The sequence below is a fragment of the Pagrus pagrus genome (genome assembly GCF_965226575.1).
Source record: "Pagrus pagrus genome assembly, chromosome: 9".
NCBI lineage: Eukaryota > Metazoa > Chordata > Actinopteri > Spariformes > Sparidae > Pagrus > Pagrus pagrus.
In genome coordinates, this window is record NC_140193.1 from 757,436 (window position 1) to 774,870 (window position 17,435).

The 17,435-nt window shown below is 46.3% G+C and overlaps 1 protein-coding gene across 8 annotated transcripts in view; it reads right to left on the minus strand.

Annotated features, from left to right (window-relative positions):
* Positions 1-17,435, minus strand: part of LOC311262618 (titin-like) — a 176,848-nt gene that overhangs the window by 26,974 nt on the left and 132,439 nt on the right. For all 8 annotated transcript variants that reach the window (XM_084362164.1, XM_084362165.1, XM_084362163.1 and 5 more), the window contains one exon: positions 81-17,405. In XM_084362164.1, coding sequence (XP_084218290.1) covers positions 81-17,405 — 17,325 coding nt within the window. The remainder of the gene's footprint in view (positions 1-80; positions 17,406-17,435) is intronic.

Here is a 17,435-nt window from a genome sequence, read left to right on the forward strand (position 1 = left end):
ACATTTTGTGAAATCAAGAATGGCTGTATAAAGTCAAGTAAATGGCGACTACGTTGAACAACTGTCAGTTCAAATGTTACCTGTAATCTTTGTTCCAGCCTTGGCTTCTTGAGGGACACCCACTCCATACTCATTTTCTCCAATAACTCTGAAGTAATAGGTGGCACCCTCCTGCAAGTCTTCCACTCTGTAAGTCATTGCATGGCAGTTGCTGGTCACAGACACCCAGGCCTTCTTACTGGCCTCACGTTTTTCAACATGGTAGGCCTTCACTGCATCACCACCATCATTCTCTGGAGCTTCCCAAGTGAGGGTTGCAGAATCCCTGGTCACTGCTGAAACTTTTACATTAACAGGGGGTCCTGGAGAGTCAAGCACTTTCACAACCACAGGCAATGTTGCTTTTCCCAATGGTGATTCAATGGTAACACAGTACTCTCCAGAGTCATTTCTAGATGACTTCTCAATTGTCAGAGAAGTGCTGGAGTCTGTTGATTCAATGGTTCCTCTGACCTTTAGATCAACACCCTCCTTGGCCCATGCCACTGATGGCACAGGTTTGCCCTTGAATGGTACATTGAGAGTAAATGCCATGCCATGCTTGACAAGAAGTACTTTACGCATCTCAATGTCAACATCAAATGATGGCTCAGCAGTTCTGTCCATTGCTGCACCCGGATCCGAACATAAGCTACGCACACTGCTGCCAATTTTGTTTATTGCCTTGACACAGAATTCATATTCTACATCTGTCTTCAGCCCAGTGATTGTGAACTCCAAGCTCTTGGTAAGAGGAATAGTCTCAACCCATCTTGCTAGTTCTTCAGGTGATTCAGGCTCCTCCTCTTCTTCTTCCTCCCCCTCCTCATAATATTCTTCCTCTTCTTCCTCAACCTCTGGCTCTGGTTTACGGATGTGCTCTCTGTATTCTACACTGTATCCAAGGATGGGGGCTCCACCATCATTTGTTGGAGGTTTCCAGACAATTGACACAGTGTCCTTGGTTGAACTGACAATCTTTGGCTTGGTTGGGCGAGAAGCAACAACCAAAGGATCCAGTGCTCTGAATGTTGCAGAATGTTCACTTGGAGGGCTCAAACCAGCTGCATTTTCAGCATAGACTCTGAAGTCATACTCACAACCCTTGCGTAGTTTGGTTGCTACTGCGGTACATTCAACGACTGGATCTCTGTTCACACGCACCCAGTGCATACCTGTCTTCTCACGGCGCTCAATTACATATCCAGTGACGGGGCTGCCTCCATCACTTGCTGGCTTGCACCAGGTAAGGGTCATTGAATCTCCAGTTATGGTAGTGACATCAACACCAGCTGGAGCAGTGGCAACTGTGTATGGATCTGTAATCTTTATAGCTTCAGTCTCCAGAGCCTCACCAGGTCCATGCTTGTTGACAGCTAAAACCCTGAAGATATATTCATTGCCCTTTAGCAATCCTGTAACCTTGGAGTATGTTTTTGTGACATCTCCCTTCACCATTGTCCATGCCAAGCGACTGGTCTCACGCTTCTCAACAACGTAATGTGTGATGGCAGCACCGCCAGCCTCCTGAGGAGGTCCCCATGACAGAGTGCACTCATCTGCTTTCAGACCTGTGATCTGCAGAGGTCCTGCTGAGGGTCCTGGTTTATCTAGAATCACACAGTTTATTGGCATGGTTACCGTTCCAGCAATATTCTGGAGAGTCAAGGCATACTGTCCAGAATCTCTTCTGATGCAGTCCTTTACAATGACAGAAGTGCTGGTATCTGTCGAAGCAATCTGGATTCTGGCTCTCAGTTCAATTTCTTTGCCATCCTTGGTCCAGGAAATAACCGGGGCAGGACGTCCAGCAAGGTCAGCATTAATCTTCAGCGTTTCTCCTGCTTTCACAAACACTGTCTCTCTGAACTTGACATCCATCATGATGCGTGGTGGATCCACATCATCCTTGACAGTGATGGGGCCAGTGTTGTCAGATGGTATACTGAACAATCCAGCTGCATTCTTAGCAATGACACGGAAGTCATACTGGCTGTTCTCAGTAAGGCCTGTCACATCATAGTGGGTCTCAGGCACATTTGTGAAGTTGCACCTAGTCCAGCGTCCCTCAGGAAGGTCTCTGCTCTCAATGGTGTATCCAGAAACCTTGGCTCCACCATCATACTCTGGTTTATCCCAAGACAAGGAGACAGATGTTCTGGTAACAGCAGTGACCACAGGTGTGCCTGGAGGGTCACATGGATCTCTGGCTGCCACACCTTCACAGGCCTTGCTACATTTACCGATACCAGCAATGTTTTCAGCATAGACACGATACTCATATATCATGCCCTCTTCAATTCCGTTAACTTTGTATTCTGTATCTTTGATCATTCCTCTGTTCATCTTCGTCCAAAGAATGCTAGTACGCTCCTTCCTCTCCAGATGGTAGCCCAAAACAGGACTTCCACCATCATTGACTGGCTCATTCCAAGTCACCAACATGTAAGACTTAGTGGCCAACTTCACTATGGGTGTAGAAGGAGGTCCAGGTTGTCTGAAGTTATACTGAGCAGTGATTCCAGGTGAATCCAGACTTGTACTCTTTCCATAACGGTTGACTGCATAGATGCGGAATTGGTACTCTGCTCCATGTGTTAGGCGGCCAGCCTTGAAAGCTGTTCTGGCAACATTACTTCCTACCATCTGCCATTCCTGTGTGTTTGTGTCTCTCTTCTCCACAATATAGTTACTGATGGAGCAGCCACCATCATAATCTGGTGGAGACCAGGACAGTGTGATGCTGTCTGAGGTCACAGCATCCACCTTGATACCCTTAGGTGGACCTGGTTTATCAAGGACAACAACTCCAATATCTGCTGTGACAGTTCCTGCTGAGTTAGCCAGGGTGATCTCATACTTGCCAACATGTTCTCTGTTAGCCTCTTTGATGATAATTTTAGATGAGGTTGCAGTGTTTAAGATGGTCACTGATGAAGTCTGCTTTAAAGGAAGGCAATCCTTCTTCCAGGATACAACAGGCTTTGGCCTGCCTCTTACTGGAACCTCAAGAGTGAGGTCACCTCCAGCCTTCACGCTGTATGTGGTAAACAATAAGTTGGTAGATGGTTCAATTGCAACATCCTTTGCAACCACAGGCAAGCCAAGATCCTTTGGTTCACTCTTTCCTTTCTCATTAATTGCAACAACTCTGAATAAATAGGTTTCATTAGGAGTCAGATTAGGTATAGTTGCTTCAGGCACCTTAGCTGTACATGCTGTGCCCCATTTATCTCCACTTTTAGGCTTAAACTCTACATTGTAGCACATTACTTTGCTTCCACCATCATGAGCAGGTTTGTCCCATGTCAGCGACACACTGGTCTTTGTCAAGTCTACAAGTGTAACCTTGCTTGGAGGCAGAGGTACCTCAGACACTTTGACTTCTTTGGTTTCAACCATCTGTCCTTGCCCATATTCATTAACAGCACAGACTCTGAAGTAGAAAATACCACCCTCAGGCAGCTCTTCAATCTTGAATGAGTTGGCTGTGCAGTTGCTGGTGACGGTGGTATAGGCCTTCCTGACAGACTCTCTCTTATCTACAATGTAGTTTGTGATTTTAGAACCACCATCGGTGAGTGGAGTGTCCCAGGCAAGAGTCACTGAATCCTTCTTGAGCTCCTTCACAACAAAGTTTTGTGGTGCACTTGGTGTATCCAAAATTCTTACTACTACAGTAGCAGATTTTGTACCACTGGTATTCTCCAGTGTTAGTGAGTATTTGCCACTGTCAAAGCGGTTAACATTGTCAATGACAAGCATGGTGTATGAACTGGTGGTGTCAATCGCAGCACGTTCTGTGAGAGTACCCTCAACCTTCTCCCATTTCACAGCAGGTTCAGGTCTGCCTCTGATGGTGACAAATAGACGCAGAGTTCCACCAGCACGAACTGATACCACCTTTCTGAGATCAGCATCCAACTCCATCTCTGGTGCTTCGACCCTGTCAGAGGTAACCACAGTGCTGTGGACATTAGCAGCCTCTCCCACTCCCTCAGAGTTGATAGCACAGACACGGAACTGGTACTCTTCGCCCTCCTTCAAGTCCTTGATAGTGAGTTTAGTGGCTTGAATGCCAGTGGGCGGAGTGCACATGGTCCATTCTTTTTCAACTGGTGTCTCTACTGCTGGCGCTACTTCTGCCTCTTCCGTCACTTCAGGCACTGGTGTATATTCTCTCATTTCAACAATATAGCCCTTGACATAGGCACCACCATCGAAGGCGGGTTTGCCCCAGGACAGAGACACTGAAGACTTTGTGTAGTCTGTCACCTTAGGATGGTGTGGAGGTCCAGGTGGTGTTGTGGCATCACATGCTCTGTAGAATAGGGACAATTCACTGAGATCTCCCATTCCAGCCTCATTTTCAGCAGCAACACGGAACTCATAGAAGTGGTCTGTCATTAGACCTGTGACCTTGAAGTGTGTGTCAGTTAGCTTTTGTCTGTTGCATTTTGTCCACCTTACACTATCTTTGTCACGTTTTTCAAGGTGATAGCCTTCAATGTCAGCTCCACCAGTCTGTTCTGGAATGGTCCATGACAAAACCATAGAATCCTTTGTGATCTGACTTGCTTCTGGAGTTCCAGGGGCACTGGGTGGCTTGTAAGGATTGCGTGCAATGATGGGCTCACTTTCAAGGAACTCACCAACACCATATTTGTTGACTGCCCTGACTCTGAATATATATTCATTTGCAGGGAGCAAATTTTTTAGTTTATAGAACTGACCCTTGATATTTGGTGCAGCCACTGTCCAGGACAATCTGCTAGTCTCTCTCTTCTCTAGGATATAGTGAGTAATACTGGCCCCACCATCCAGAGTGGGCTCAGACCAGGCAAGGACGCATCTGTCAGACATGATTCCTGTCATCTTCATGGGTCCAGTGGGTGGACCTGGTTTATCAAGGACTTTGACAGTGATAGGGAAGGTTTTAGTACCACCCAGATTTTTGAGAACGAGGTCATAGTGGCCACTGTCAAGCTTGGTAACATCCTTGATGGTAATGCCTGCACGTTTCTGTGTAGTTTTCACTTCAATGCGCAGGGCTTTGTCCATTCCTTTGCCCTCTTTTAGCCAGACAACATCAGGAATTGGTTTTCCATAGATGTCTGCATCAAGAAGCAAGGATTCTCCAGCATTGACAACAATGACATCCTTGTATTTGGGATCCATTGAAGCTCTTGGTGGTTCAATTTCATCAGTAGCAGTAATGGGTCCAGAGCTGTCGGATGGTTCACTGAACACTCCGGCTGCATTTCTCGCAATAACTCTGAATTCATATTGCTCATTCTCTGTCAAACCAGTGACGACATACTCAGTGTCAATTATATTAGTAAAGTTAGCTCTTACCCAACGCTTATCATCAGAGGAAAGATCTTTCCTTTCCACAATGTAACCATTCACTTTGCTGCCACCATCATACTGAGGCTTGGTCCACTGAATCTTGATGAGGTTCTTAGAAATCGAAACAGCTTCAGGAGCACCAGGAGGGTCACATGGATCACGAGCAACAAAGGACTCAGATGTTTTACTGCATCTGCCAATGCCAACAATATTTTCAGCATAGACTCTGAATTCATATCCAATACCCTCCTCAAGATTGCAGATCTTGAACTGAGTATCAGTGATGAGAGTCTTGTTCAGTTTGTTCCACATGATGCTGCTTCTCTCTTTGCTTTCCAGATGGTAACCAATAGCTGTGCTTCCACCATCATTCACTGGCTCATTCCATTCAATGATCATCATTTCTTTTGTCGCAGATTTGACATATGGAGTTCCTGGTGGCCCTGGTGGTTTGTATGGATATTGCACAACAATGGACTTGGAGTCCAGAGAAGCACCCTTTCCATACCTGTTTTCAGCCATGATTCTAAACTGGTATTCAGCCCCAGTCTTCAGCTTGATGACCTTGAAAGCTGTTCTAGCAAGCTGTGTGGTGACTGACTGCCATGTTGTGGTGGTGGTGTCTCTCTTCTCCACTATATAGTTCTTCACCTGGCATCCACCCATGTACTCTGGGGGCTCCCAGGAGAGATGTACAAATGTGTTACTCACTTCCACAACCTTGAGTGGACCTTTTGGTGGACCTGGCTTGTCAAGGATAATGACACTCACATCATCAGTGATTGTGCCAGCAGCATTGGTTGCTGTTATACTATATTTGCCGAAATCGTCCTTGTTCGCCTCACTAATTTGAATTCCAGTTGTTGTTGGAGTGTTAACCACATTGACTCTAGATGTCACCCTCAAAGGCTGACCATCCTTGGTCCAGGTTACTTTAGGTTTGGGCCTGCCCAGCACAGGGAACTCCAACTTGAGATCTTTACCAGCTAATACACTGTATGTGTTAAATTGCATCTTAATGCATGGCTCCATGGTCATGTCACTGGCAACAACAGGTGCAGCAAGTGCTCTTGGCTCACTCTTTCCCTTCTCATTATAAGCAATGATACGGAATAGGTATTCTGTTCCAGCTGTGAGGCCTGTGACAGTGCCCTCACATATCTTAGTATTTGTTGCAACTCCCCACTTATCTGTACCCTTAGGCTGCATCTCAATTAGGTAGCCACCAATTCTACTGCCTCCATCATGCTCAGGTTTGTCCCAGGCCAGTGAGGCACTGTTCTTGGTGACATCAGTAAGGGAGACCTTTCCAACAGGCAGTGGTACCTCAGAGGCCTTGGAAGCTGTCTTTGTTTCAACAGCCTGGCCAATTCCATAATCATTTTCAGCCATGACTCTGAAGTAGTACATAGCACCTTCAGTCAGGTTCTCAACCTTGAATGTCGTCTTGGTGCATTTTGTGGAAACATTTGCAAAAGCCTTTCTGGTTGATTCACGTTTGTCAATGACATAATTCTTGATTTTGGAACCTCCATCAATTAATGGGGCATCCCATACAAGAGTGATGGAGTCCTTTTTGATTTCTTTTACCACAAGGTTTTGTGGGGCCCCTGGTGTATCCAAGACTTTAACAGCAACAAACTCAGATACAGAGCCACTGCTGTTTGTCAGGCTCAGGGTGTATTTTCCTGAGTCACTCCTGTCACATGAGTCAATAGACAGCTGAGTGAAGTTGAGAGCTTTCTCAACCACCACCTTTTCAGTCAGGACTCCCTCATCCTTAGTCCACTTGATCTCAGGTGTTGGCCGGCCCTTGAATGGAATATGGATTCTAACAGATCCACCAGCTTTCACAATGATGCCCTTCCTCAGCTCAGAGTCCAGACGGATCTCTGGAGGGTCTACCCTTTCCTCTGGCTTAGCTGTTCCAGAGAGAGCTGCTGGTTCACCAACCCCCAGTTTATTTAGGGCACACACCTGAATCTTGTACTCCTGACCCTCAGTCAGTTTTGTTATTTCATATTTGTTGACACGCAGGCCAGTGGGAGGAGTAACCATGGTCCATTCCGCCTCCTCAGCCTTGCAGACTTCAACAATGTATCCTTGAATAGCACTTCCACCATCAGACAGAGGCTTACCCCATGACACTGTAATTGAACTCTTTGTTGAGTCAATCACATGCACATATGCTGGTGCACCAGGTTTGTACTTGGGGTCACTGGCCTTGAAGTATGAACTTGGAAGGCTTGGCTCTCCCACTCCCACTACATTCTCAGCAGCTACTCTGAATTCATATTCATGGCCGGTGGTTAGGCCTGTAACTCTAAAGGAGAGGTCAGTGACCTTCTGTCTGTTGCATCTGGTCCATTTAATTCCATTTCTGTCCTTCTTTTCAATAAGGTAATTGGTAATCTCACTGCCACCTTCACTCTCAGGGGCTGACCACGTGATCGTCATGCCATCATGGGCAATGTTAGATACATCCTCAATGTGAGGTGGACCAGGAGGAACAAATGGAGTCTTCATGATCACTCCGCCAGACTCTAGTGGTTCACTGACACCATAACTGTTCACTGCCATGACACGGAACATATACTCATTGCCTTCCAGTAATTTGGTGACTTTGTAGCATGTTGTGTCACAGCTGTTAGACACAACAGTCCAAGCTAGACGGCTGGTCTCTCTTCTCTCGATGACATAGTGTTTAATAGGACTACCTCCATCATGCAGAGGGGCACGCCATACCAGTGTGCATCTATCTTCAGCTACTCCAGCAATGTGGAGGGGTCCTTCACATGGGCTGGGCCTATCCAGTACCACAACATTGAATGGAACAGTTTCACTGCCAGCCTCATTTGTCAGCTGGAGTGTGTATATTCCACCATCAATTCTTACTGAGTCCTTAATGACAATCATTGCATGGTTTTCTGTGTTTTTTATCTCTAGTCTGAGTGTATTCTCAATTGGTTTCTCATCCCTAAACCACTTGATAGTGGGCAGTGGCTTGCCATGGACATCGGCATCTAGCTTGAAGGTCTCTCCAGCACTGACAATGATGGTCTTGGTGAATGCAGGGTCAATGGAAAATTTGGGTGCCTCCATGTTATCACTTGCAGTGATTGGTCCACTGTTGTAGGATGGTTTGCTGATGGTGCCTACAGCATTTTTAGCAATGACTCTAAAGTCATACTGCGCATTTTCAGTAAGACCAGTGACAGTGAACTGGGTTTCAATCACATTAGTGAAGTTTGCCCTTACCCACCTGCCTTCTGGCAGATCACGCTTCTCCACAGTATAGCCAGTTATATTACTACCACCATCATACTCTGGTTTAGTCCACTGAATAACAATGGTATCTTTGGTCACATGGATGGCCTCTGGTGTGCCAGGGGGATCACAGGGGTCACGGGCAACACAGCCCTCTGAGATTTTACTGCATCTGCCAATGCCGACAATATTTTCCGCATAAACCCTGTATTCATACTCGATACCCTCATCCAAGGGGTGACTCTTGAAACTAGTCTCATGAATAAGTGACTTGTTTATTTTGACCCAGAGAATACTATTCCTCTCCTTCCTTTCAAGATGGTAGCCAAGAACAGCACTGCCTCCATCTGAGACAGGCTCATGCCACTCAACAACCTGGTGGTCTCGTGAGAGAGAGGAGATGAAAGGAGTGCCTGGTGGGCCTGGCTCTCTGTATGGGTACTGAGCGACCACAGCAGATGAATCAAGACCATGACTCTTGCCATAGCGGTTCTGAGCAATGATCCTGAACTGGTACTCTGCACCAGTCTTCAGTCTAGGCACTTTGATGGTGGTTCTGGCACAATTGATGCTGACATTTTCCCATGTTGTTGTAGTAGTATCTCTCTTCTGTACAATATAGTTTGAAATCTGGCAGCCACCATAGTGTTTTGGTGGGTCCCATGAAATAGTGACACTTTGTGTTGTGATTTCATCAAATCTCACAGGGCCAGATGGGGGGCCAGGCTTTTCAAGAACAATGATTTCAACAGTTGTGTCCTTCTTTCCAGCTGAGTTAGCAACATGTATACTGTACATGCCACCATCAACACCTGCTGCCTCCTTAATGCTCAATGTTGTATGTGTTGGTGTATTGTGGATGTTAACTCTGGTAGTGAACTTCAAAGCAGCTCCATCTTTGGTCCATGATACTGTTGGTTTAGGACGTCCATAGATGGGAATGTCAACATTCAGGTCTTTACCCACATGGACACTGTAGTTGCTGAATGCTGGTCTAACGTCGGGCTCAAAGACTAAATCCTTGGTCATCACTGGACCAGCAAGAACTTTGGGGTCACTCTTTCCCTTATCATTGATTGCTGTAACTCTGAACAGATACTCCTCTCCTGGGTTCAGTTTGGAAACAGTAGCCTCCATCGTCTTAAATGTGTTAACACCATTCCACTTATCCTGGCCCTTCAGCTGCACCTCAAGCAGGTACTGAATGACTCTGCTACCTCCATCATACTCAGGCTTCTCCCAGGCCAAGGAGATGCTTGTTTTAGTTTGGTCTGTAACACTCAAGTTCTTTGGAGACTGGGGCACCTCTGAGACCTTAAGAGGGTCAACAGTTGCTGCAGGGAGGCCAACACCATGTCCGTTCTCAGCAAGCACTCGGAAGTAGTAACTGCAACCCTCCTGGAGTGGCTCAATCTTCCATGAAAGAGCATGACAATTTGTTACCACAGCTGCATATGTTTTGCGTGTGCTTTCTCTCTTCTCAACAATGTAGTTTTTGATCTTGGACCCTCCATCCAACAGAGGTGGTTCCCATGCCAGTGTAACTGACTGGTTTGTTATTTCCTTCACTTTCAGATTAACAGGAGCACTAGGTGTGTCTAGAACACGGACAACAACAAATGCTGATTTGGTTCCACTGGAGTTCTCTGCAGTGACTGTGTATTTTCCACTGTCATTTCTGTCCATCTTGTCAATTACAAGGGATGTGTAACTACTGGTCACCTCGATCTGAGCAGTCTCTCTAAGTGCAGCTTCATCTTTATCCCACTTGATGGTAGGACTGGGCCTTCCTTTGATCGGAATAAACAGACGAAGTGATGCTCCAGCTTTTATATTCACAATCTTTCTCAGTTCTGCATCAATGTCGAGGTCTGGCTCTTCTGCCTTGTCCTGGGCAACAACAGCTCCAGAAACATCAGCATGCTCCCCAACTCCAACTTTGTTGACAGCACACACTCTAAACTTGTATGCCTGGTTTTCCTTCAGGTTTGGAACTTCAAACTTGGTCTTTTTGATCCCTGATGGTGGTGTGCACATTATCCATTCCTCAGCAGGTGCATCTGTGGCAGCTGCTTCAGTTGGGGCTTCGGCAGGGGCCTCAGCTGGCACTGTGGTGGTGCAGCACTCAACAATGTATCCCTGAATCTCACAGCCTCCATCACAGGTGGGCTTGCCCCATGACAAGAATACTGATGTTTTAGTTGTGTCAGTGACTCTTGGATTGTGTGGTGGACCAGGCATGAAGATGGGATCGAGCGCTTTGTAGAGGACAGTTGGGTGGCTTGGTTCACCAACACCAACAGCATTCTCAGCAGCGACTCTAAATTCATAGTTATGGCTTTCCAGGAGGCCAGTGACCTTGAAAGTCACATCAGTGACTGTTTGCCTATTGCATCTGATCCATCTTACACCTTCCTTGTCATGTTTCTCAATTATGTAGCCAGTGATAGGGCTGCCTCCATCTTCAGAAGGAGCCTCCCAGGTGAGCACCATTGAATCCTTTTTAATATGTGAAACTTCCAAGCTCTTGGGTGATCCAGGGGTCACATATGGATCTTTAATTGTGACTGCTGCAGACTCAATTGCTGCACCTCCTCCAAAGTTGTTGACAGCATGGACTCTAAAGATGTACTCATTTCCTTCCAGGAGCTTAGTAACCTTCAAACAAGTGTTTGTCACTTTCGGGTCAACAACAGTCCAAACTAGTCTGCCTGTCTCTCTCCTCTCTACAACATAGTGAGAGATCTTGCTGCCACCATCTTGTAGTGGTGCTTTCCATGCAAGGCAGCATCGTTCTTTGGTTATTCCTGTAACAACAAGAGGTCCCTGTGGTTCTCCAGGTTTATCGAGAACAACCACATTGATCTGTATAGCCTTTTCTCCTCCTGGATTTCTTAACAGCAGAGTGTATTGGCCGCCATCCGATAGTTTTGCCTCCTTGACAGATATGTAAGCTTTGGTGGGTGTGTTTTTAATCTCTCTATGAATAGTATTGCCCAGTTCCTGCTCTCCCTTCATCCAGTGGATAGAGGGCAACGGTTTTCCATGAACATCTCCATCAATCTTGAAGTTGTCTCCAGCATTAACTACAACAGTCTGTGTGTACTCTGGGTCAATGCTGATGCGTGGTGGTTCAATCTCATCCATTGCAGTGATAGGACCAGTGCTGTAAGAGGGGAGACTGAAAACACCAGCAGCATTTCTGGCAATGACACGGAACTCATACTGATTGTCCTGCACAAGTCCAGTTGCAACATATTCTGTCTCAATGATGTTAGTGAAGTTGGCCTTCAGCCAACGACCTTCAGGAAGCTCCTTCTTTTCCACAATGTAGCCTGTAACCTTTGCACCACCATCGTACTCAGGCTTGGTCCAAACAATGGTCACAGAATCCTTGGTGATCTTTGTTGCTTCTGGGGTGCCAGGGGGATCACAAGGATCTCTAGCAACATGTCCCTCAGATACTTTGCTCGCTTTGCCTATTCCGACAATGTTTTCAGCATAGACTCTGTATTCATACTCCATTCCTGGTTCCAGAGCACTGGTCTTGAAGGTTTGGTCAGTAATAAGAGACTTGTTAAGTTTTACCCACAGGATGCTGTTTCTCTCTTTTCGTTCAAGATGATAGCCCAAGACGGTGCTTCCACCATCATTTACTGGTTCATTCCAGGCAATCACCATGGTGTCCTTGGTGCAGGCTGCAATGTTTGGTGTTCCTGGGGGTCCTGGGAGTTTGTATGGGTATTGAGCCACAATACACTCTGATAAAAGAGCTGGGCCTTTTCCATATCTGTTTTCTGCTGTGATTCTAAACTGATACTCTGAGCCAGTCTTCAACCTGCCTGCCTTGATTTTGGTTCTGGCAAGGTTATGAGATACAACCATCCAGTTAGTTGCGGATGTGTCTCTCTTTTCCACGATGTAGTGTTTGATGGTGCACCCACCATTATACTCTGGTGGGTTCCAGGAGATGGTGACGCTCTCAGAAGTGACCTCCTCCACCTTGACTGGACCACCAGGCTGACCAGGTTTGTCAAGAACAACTATGCTAATGTCTGCTGTTGTCTCTCCTGCTGTGTTGCTAAGAGTTATACGGTAATGTCCAACATCATCTTTAGTTGCCTCTTTTATGTTGAGGTTCAGCATTGTCTCTGTTGCACCAAAGTTCACTCTGGTAGTTCTCTTCAGAGGCTGAGCATCTTTTACCCAGGAGACAGCTGCTTTGGGACGTGCAACATATGGAACACCCACTGTCAGGTCTTCTCCTGCCAACACACTGAATGTGTTGAACAACATTTTGGCAACAGGTGCAATTACAAGATCCTTTACGATCACAGGCACACCGATTTGACGTGGGTCACTTGCGCCCTTCTCATTTTTTGCGGATACACGGAACATGTATTCTTCACCTGCATTGAGTCCACTAATAGTGGCTTCAGTTTCCTTTACAATAACAGACTGGGACCACTTATCAACACCCTTAGGCTGGATCTCAACAACGTAACAGCCCACTCTGCTGCCACCATCATGCTCTGGCTTCTCCCAGGTGAGGGTGACACTTTTCTTTGTAACATCCTTAAGAGTGATTTTGCCAGGTGGCTGTGGCTTCTCAGACACTTTGACAGATTCGCCAGTCTCAATGGGCAGACCGATGCCATATTCATTCTCGGCCAAAACTCTGAAGTAATAGTTGCATCCTTCCAGGAGCTGGTCGACTGTGAAGGTGGTGTGATGGCAGTTGGCACTGACTGTGGCATATGCTTTTCTTGTGGACTCACGTTTTTCAACAATATAGTTCTTAATCTTAACTCCTCCATCATTCATCGGTGGTTCCCACGTCAGAGTGACAGCTTCCTTTGTTACACTCATTATCTTCAGATTCAGTGGGGCACTTGGTGTATCAAGCACCTTGACTTGGACTGTAATTGTCTTGGAGCCAGAGCTGTTTTCAATTGTAAGATTATACTTTCCACTGTCAAATCTGTTGACATTTTCAATTACAAGTGATGTGTATGATGTTGTGCTGTCAATGGTTGCCCTCTCAATAGGCTCATCATCTCCTTTGGTCCATCTAGCCTGAGGAGCTGGTCTGCCTCTGATAGGCACAAACAGTCTGAGAGAGCAGCAAGCTCTAAGACTAATAACCTTGCGGAGCTCAGCATCCAAATCCATCTCAGGTGGTAGGAGCCTGTCCTCTGCCTTGGGATTTCCAGGTACCAATGCTGCCTCTCCAACTCCTTCACTGTTGACAGCAGACATGCTAATCTTGTATTCCTGGTTCTCCTTCAAGTTAACAATGGTGAACGAAGTGGCAAGGAGTCCTTCTTTGGGTGTCACAATGGTCCATTCCTCCTCTTCCTCCTTTTCGGATGGGATGCAGGTCTCAACAATGTAGCCAGTGATGTCAGAGCCACCATCATATACAGGTTTGTTCCAGGCGACAGTAATTGAGGACTTGGTTGTGTCCAAGATTCTGGGGTTGCATGGAGCCCCAGGCTTGTACAGTGCATCAGTGGCTTTGTAGAATGGACTTGTGGCACTTGGTGCACTCACTCCAGCAGCATTCTCAGCAGTTATTCTGAATTCATATTCATGTCCAGCAACAAGGCCTGTTACTTTGAATTGGAGATCTTTGACCTTCCTCTTGTTGCATTTGACCCAGCGGAGGCCAATTCTGTCTTTCCTTTCAATATTGTAGTTGGTGATGGGAGTTCCACCATCACTCTTAGGTGCTTGCCACATAATAACCATTGAATCTTTAGTGATAGCCGTCACCTCAGGATTCTCTGGAGGATCTGGAACCACATATGGGTTGTCTGCAATAGTGGCCTCAGATTCAAGAGATTCGCCGAGTCCATATTTGTTTACTGCCATAACTCTAAAGATGTATTCATTTCCTTTGAGCAGTTTGGTCACCTTGTATTGTGTAACTTGAAGGTCTGAAACCACATTGGTCCAAACCAGTCTGCTTGACTCGCGCTTCTCAACCACGTACCCTTCAATCTTGGCACCACCATCATCAGCAGGTGGAGCCCAGGTAAGTACACAGTTGTCAGCTGTGACATTAGACACTTTAAGAGGTCCTACTGGTGGTCCAGGTCTGTCAAGCACTTTAACCTTAAAGATGTGCTTAGCAAATCCACCAACATTAGTTGCAGTCAAAACAAATTCTCCTCCATCTGATCTGATCGAATCCTTGTTTGTCAGCGTGGTAGTTAGTTCTGTGAATCTGACCTCCAGTTTCATTGTGTTCTCAACCTCCTTTCCACCCTTGGTCCAAATCATAGATGGGGTGGGTTGACCAGCTATATCAGCATCAAGTTTGAAGGACTCTCCTGCTTTCAGTAGTACAACATCCTTAAAGATGGCATCAACCATAATGCGTGGCTCAATAATGTCATCTTTGCAGATAATTGGGTCTGAGGGCTCAGAGGGCACACTCACTGCACCCGCAGAGTTTCTGGCTATGACACGGAACTCATATGAGGTATCTTGAGTCAGTCCACTGACAGTGAATGTCGTCTCAATGATGTTGGTGAAGTTGGCTCTGATCCAGCGGCCAGCAGGCAGTTCTCTCTTCTCCACTGTATAGCCAGTGATTTTGAAGCCACCATCGTACTCAGGCTTTGTCCACTGAATAGTGATGACATTCTTGTTGACAAATATTGGCACAGGCTGACCTGGTGGGTCTACAGGGTCCAAGGCCAGTATTGCTTCGGAGGCCTTGCTGGGTTTACCAACTCCAGCCATGTTTTCAGCCGAGACACGGAACTCATAGGCAACTCCATCTTCTAGACCACCGGATTTAAATATGTTTCCTTTCACAAGACTCTTGCTGATTTTGTGCCACATGATGCTGCTTCTTTCTTTCCTCTCAACATGATAACCAATTACTTCATTTCCACCATCAGACACAGGCTCATTCCAGCCAATTGTTATTGAGTCCTTGGTAAATGCAGCGACACCAGGAGTTCCAGGGGGTCCAGGGACTTTGAATGGATAGGCAGCCACCACTGACTCTGATGTGATTGGTGGACCAACACCATATCTGTTCTTAGCCTTTACTCTGAACTGGTACTCAGATCCAGTGTTTAATCGAATGGCTTTGAACATGGTACGAATAATAGTTGAAGACAGCTCTGTCCATGTTTGGGAAGTAGTGTCTCTGATCTCAACCACATAATTGTTGATTGGAACACCTCCATCATTCTCAGGAGTGTCCCACGCAAAGATGCAATAGGTTCGAGATATCTCCACAATCTTAACTGGTCCCTTGGGTGGCCCAGGTACATCATGTACTTTGACAATGATGTTGTCTGTCACAGAACCAACAATGTTCTTCGCTGTCATGGTGTATACACCACTGTCGGCTCTGTTGCATTCACTGATGCTGAGGATAACAGTAGCAGCAGCAGTTTCTACATTAGTTCTCTGTGTGAGCTTCAGGGCTGTGCCATCCTTCTGCCAGGAGACAGTTGGTCTAGGACGTCCCATCACTGGGATTTCAACCTTGATGTCATCTCCCGCTTTGGCAATAACAGTCTTCTGGCATACACCACGGAGGTCAAACTCAGGCAGGGAAGTAGAATCCTTAACAACAATGGGTTTGCTGTTACGTGGAGCACTTCTACCAGAGTGGTTGACAGCCATTACGCGGAAAATGTACTCCTCATTTTCATTCAGATTCTTCACCGTGAAATCCATGGTCTTGACTGTTGTTACATGTGCCCACTGATCAGTTCCCTTCTTCTGGGCTTCAAGGACATATCCTGTAATTCTGCTACCACCATCGTGTTTGGGTTTAGTCCAAGCCAGGCTCACAGAGTTCTTGGTGATATCAGTAGGAATAATACTCTCTGGAGGAGTTGGTGCTTGGGACGCACGAATAGGATCAGCAGTTTCAACTGCCTCGCCAATGCCATACTCATTCTCTGCACACACTCTGAAGTAGTACTCACAGCCCTCACCCAGCTCATCAATCTTGACTGATGTGTTCGGGCATTTTGTGATAGCGGTAGCAAAAGCTTTGCGCGTTGATTCTCTCTTCTCAATGATGTAGTTTGTGATCTTGGCTCCACCATCGATGAGAGGCATCTCCCACTGAAGAGTAATGCTTTCCTTGTCAATCTTGACTGGTTTTAGGTTAAGTGGAGGTCCAGGTGAATCCAGAACTCTAACATGTATATCAGCAGTCTTCTTTCCAGTTGAGTTTTCAAGGCTAAGTTCATATTTGCCGGCATCAATCCTTGAACTCTCCGGAATGATCAGCATTGTAAATGACTCAGTGCTGTCAATGACTGCACGTGGAACAGGACCACCCTCTTTTGTCCAGGTGACTGTAGGTGCAGGGCGTCCCTTGATTGGCACAAAGAGGCGAATAGAGCAGCCAGCTCTGACAACAAGTGTTCTTCTAAGCTCAACATCCAGTTCCAACTCAGGTTCAGTTGCTCGCTCAACAATCTCAACCAGTTCCTGAGTTTCAGCTGGTTCACCTGCCCCCTTAGCATTTACAGCACTAATTCTGAAATGATATTTTGCACCAGTTTCCAGATTGGGAACAACAAACTCTGTGATCCTAAGTGGATATGAAGGGGTGTCCTTCAACCATTCCTCTGTTCCTTCTTTCTTGTGCTCAATCACATATCCAGTAACTTCAAGTCCACCATTATCAAGAGGTTTTCCCCAGTTTAGAGTGGCAGTGGTCTTGGTTGTGTCTGTGACTCTTGGATTAACTGGAGGTCCAGGCACATCTGCCAGAAATAAAATATATGGTTAATGTC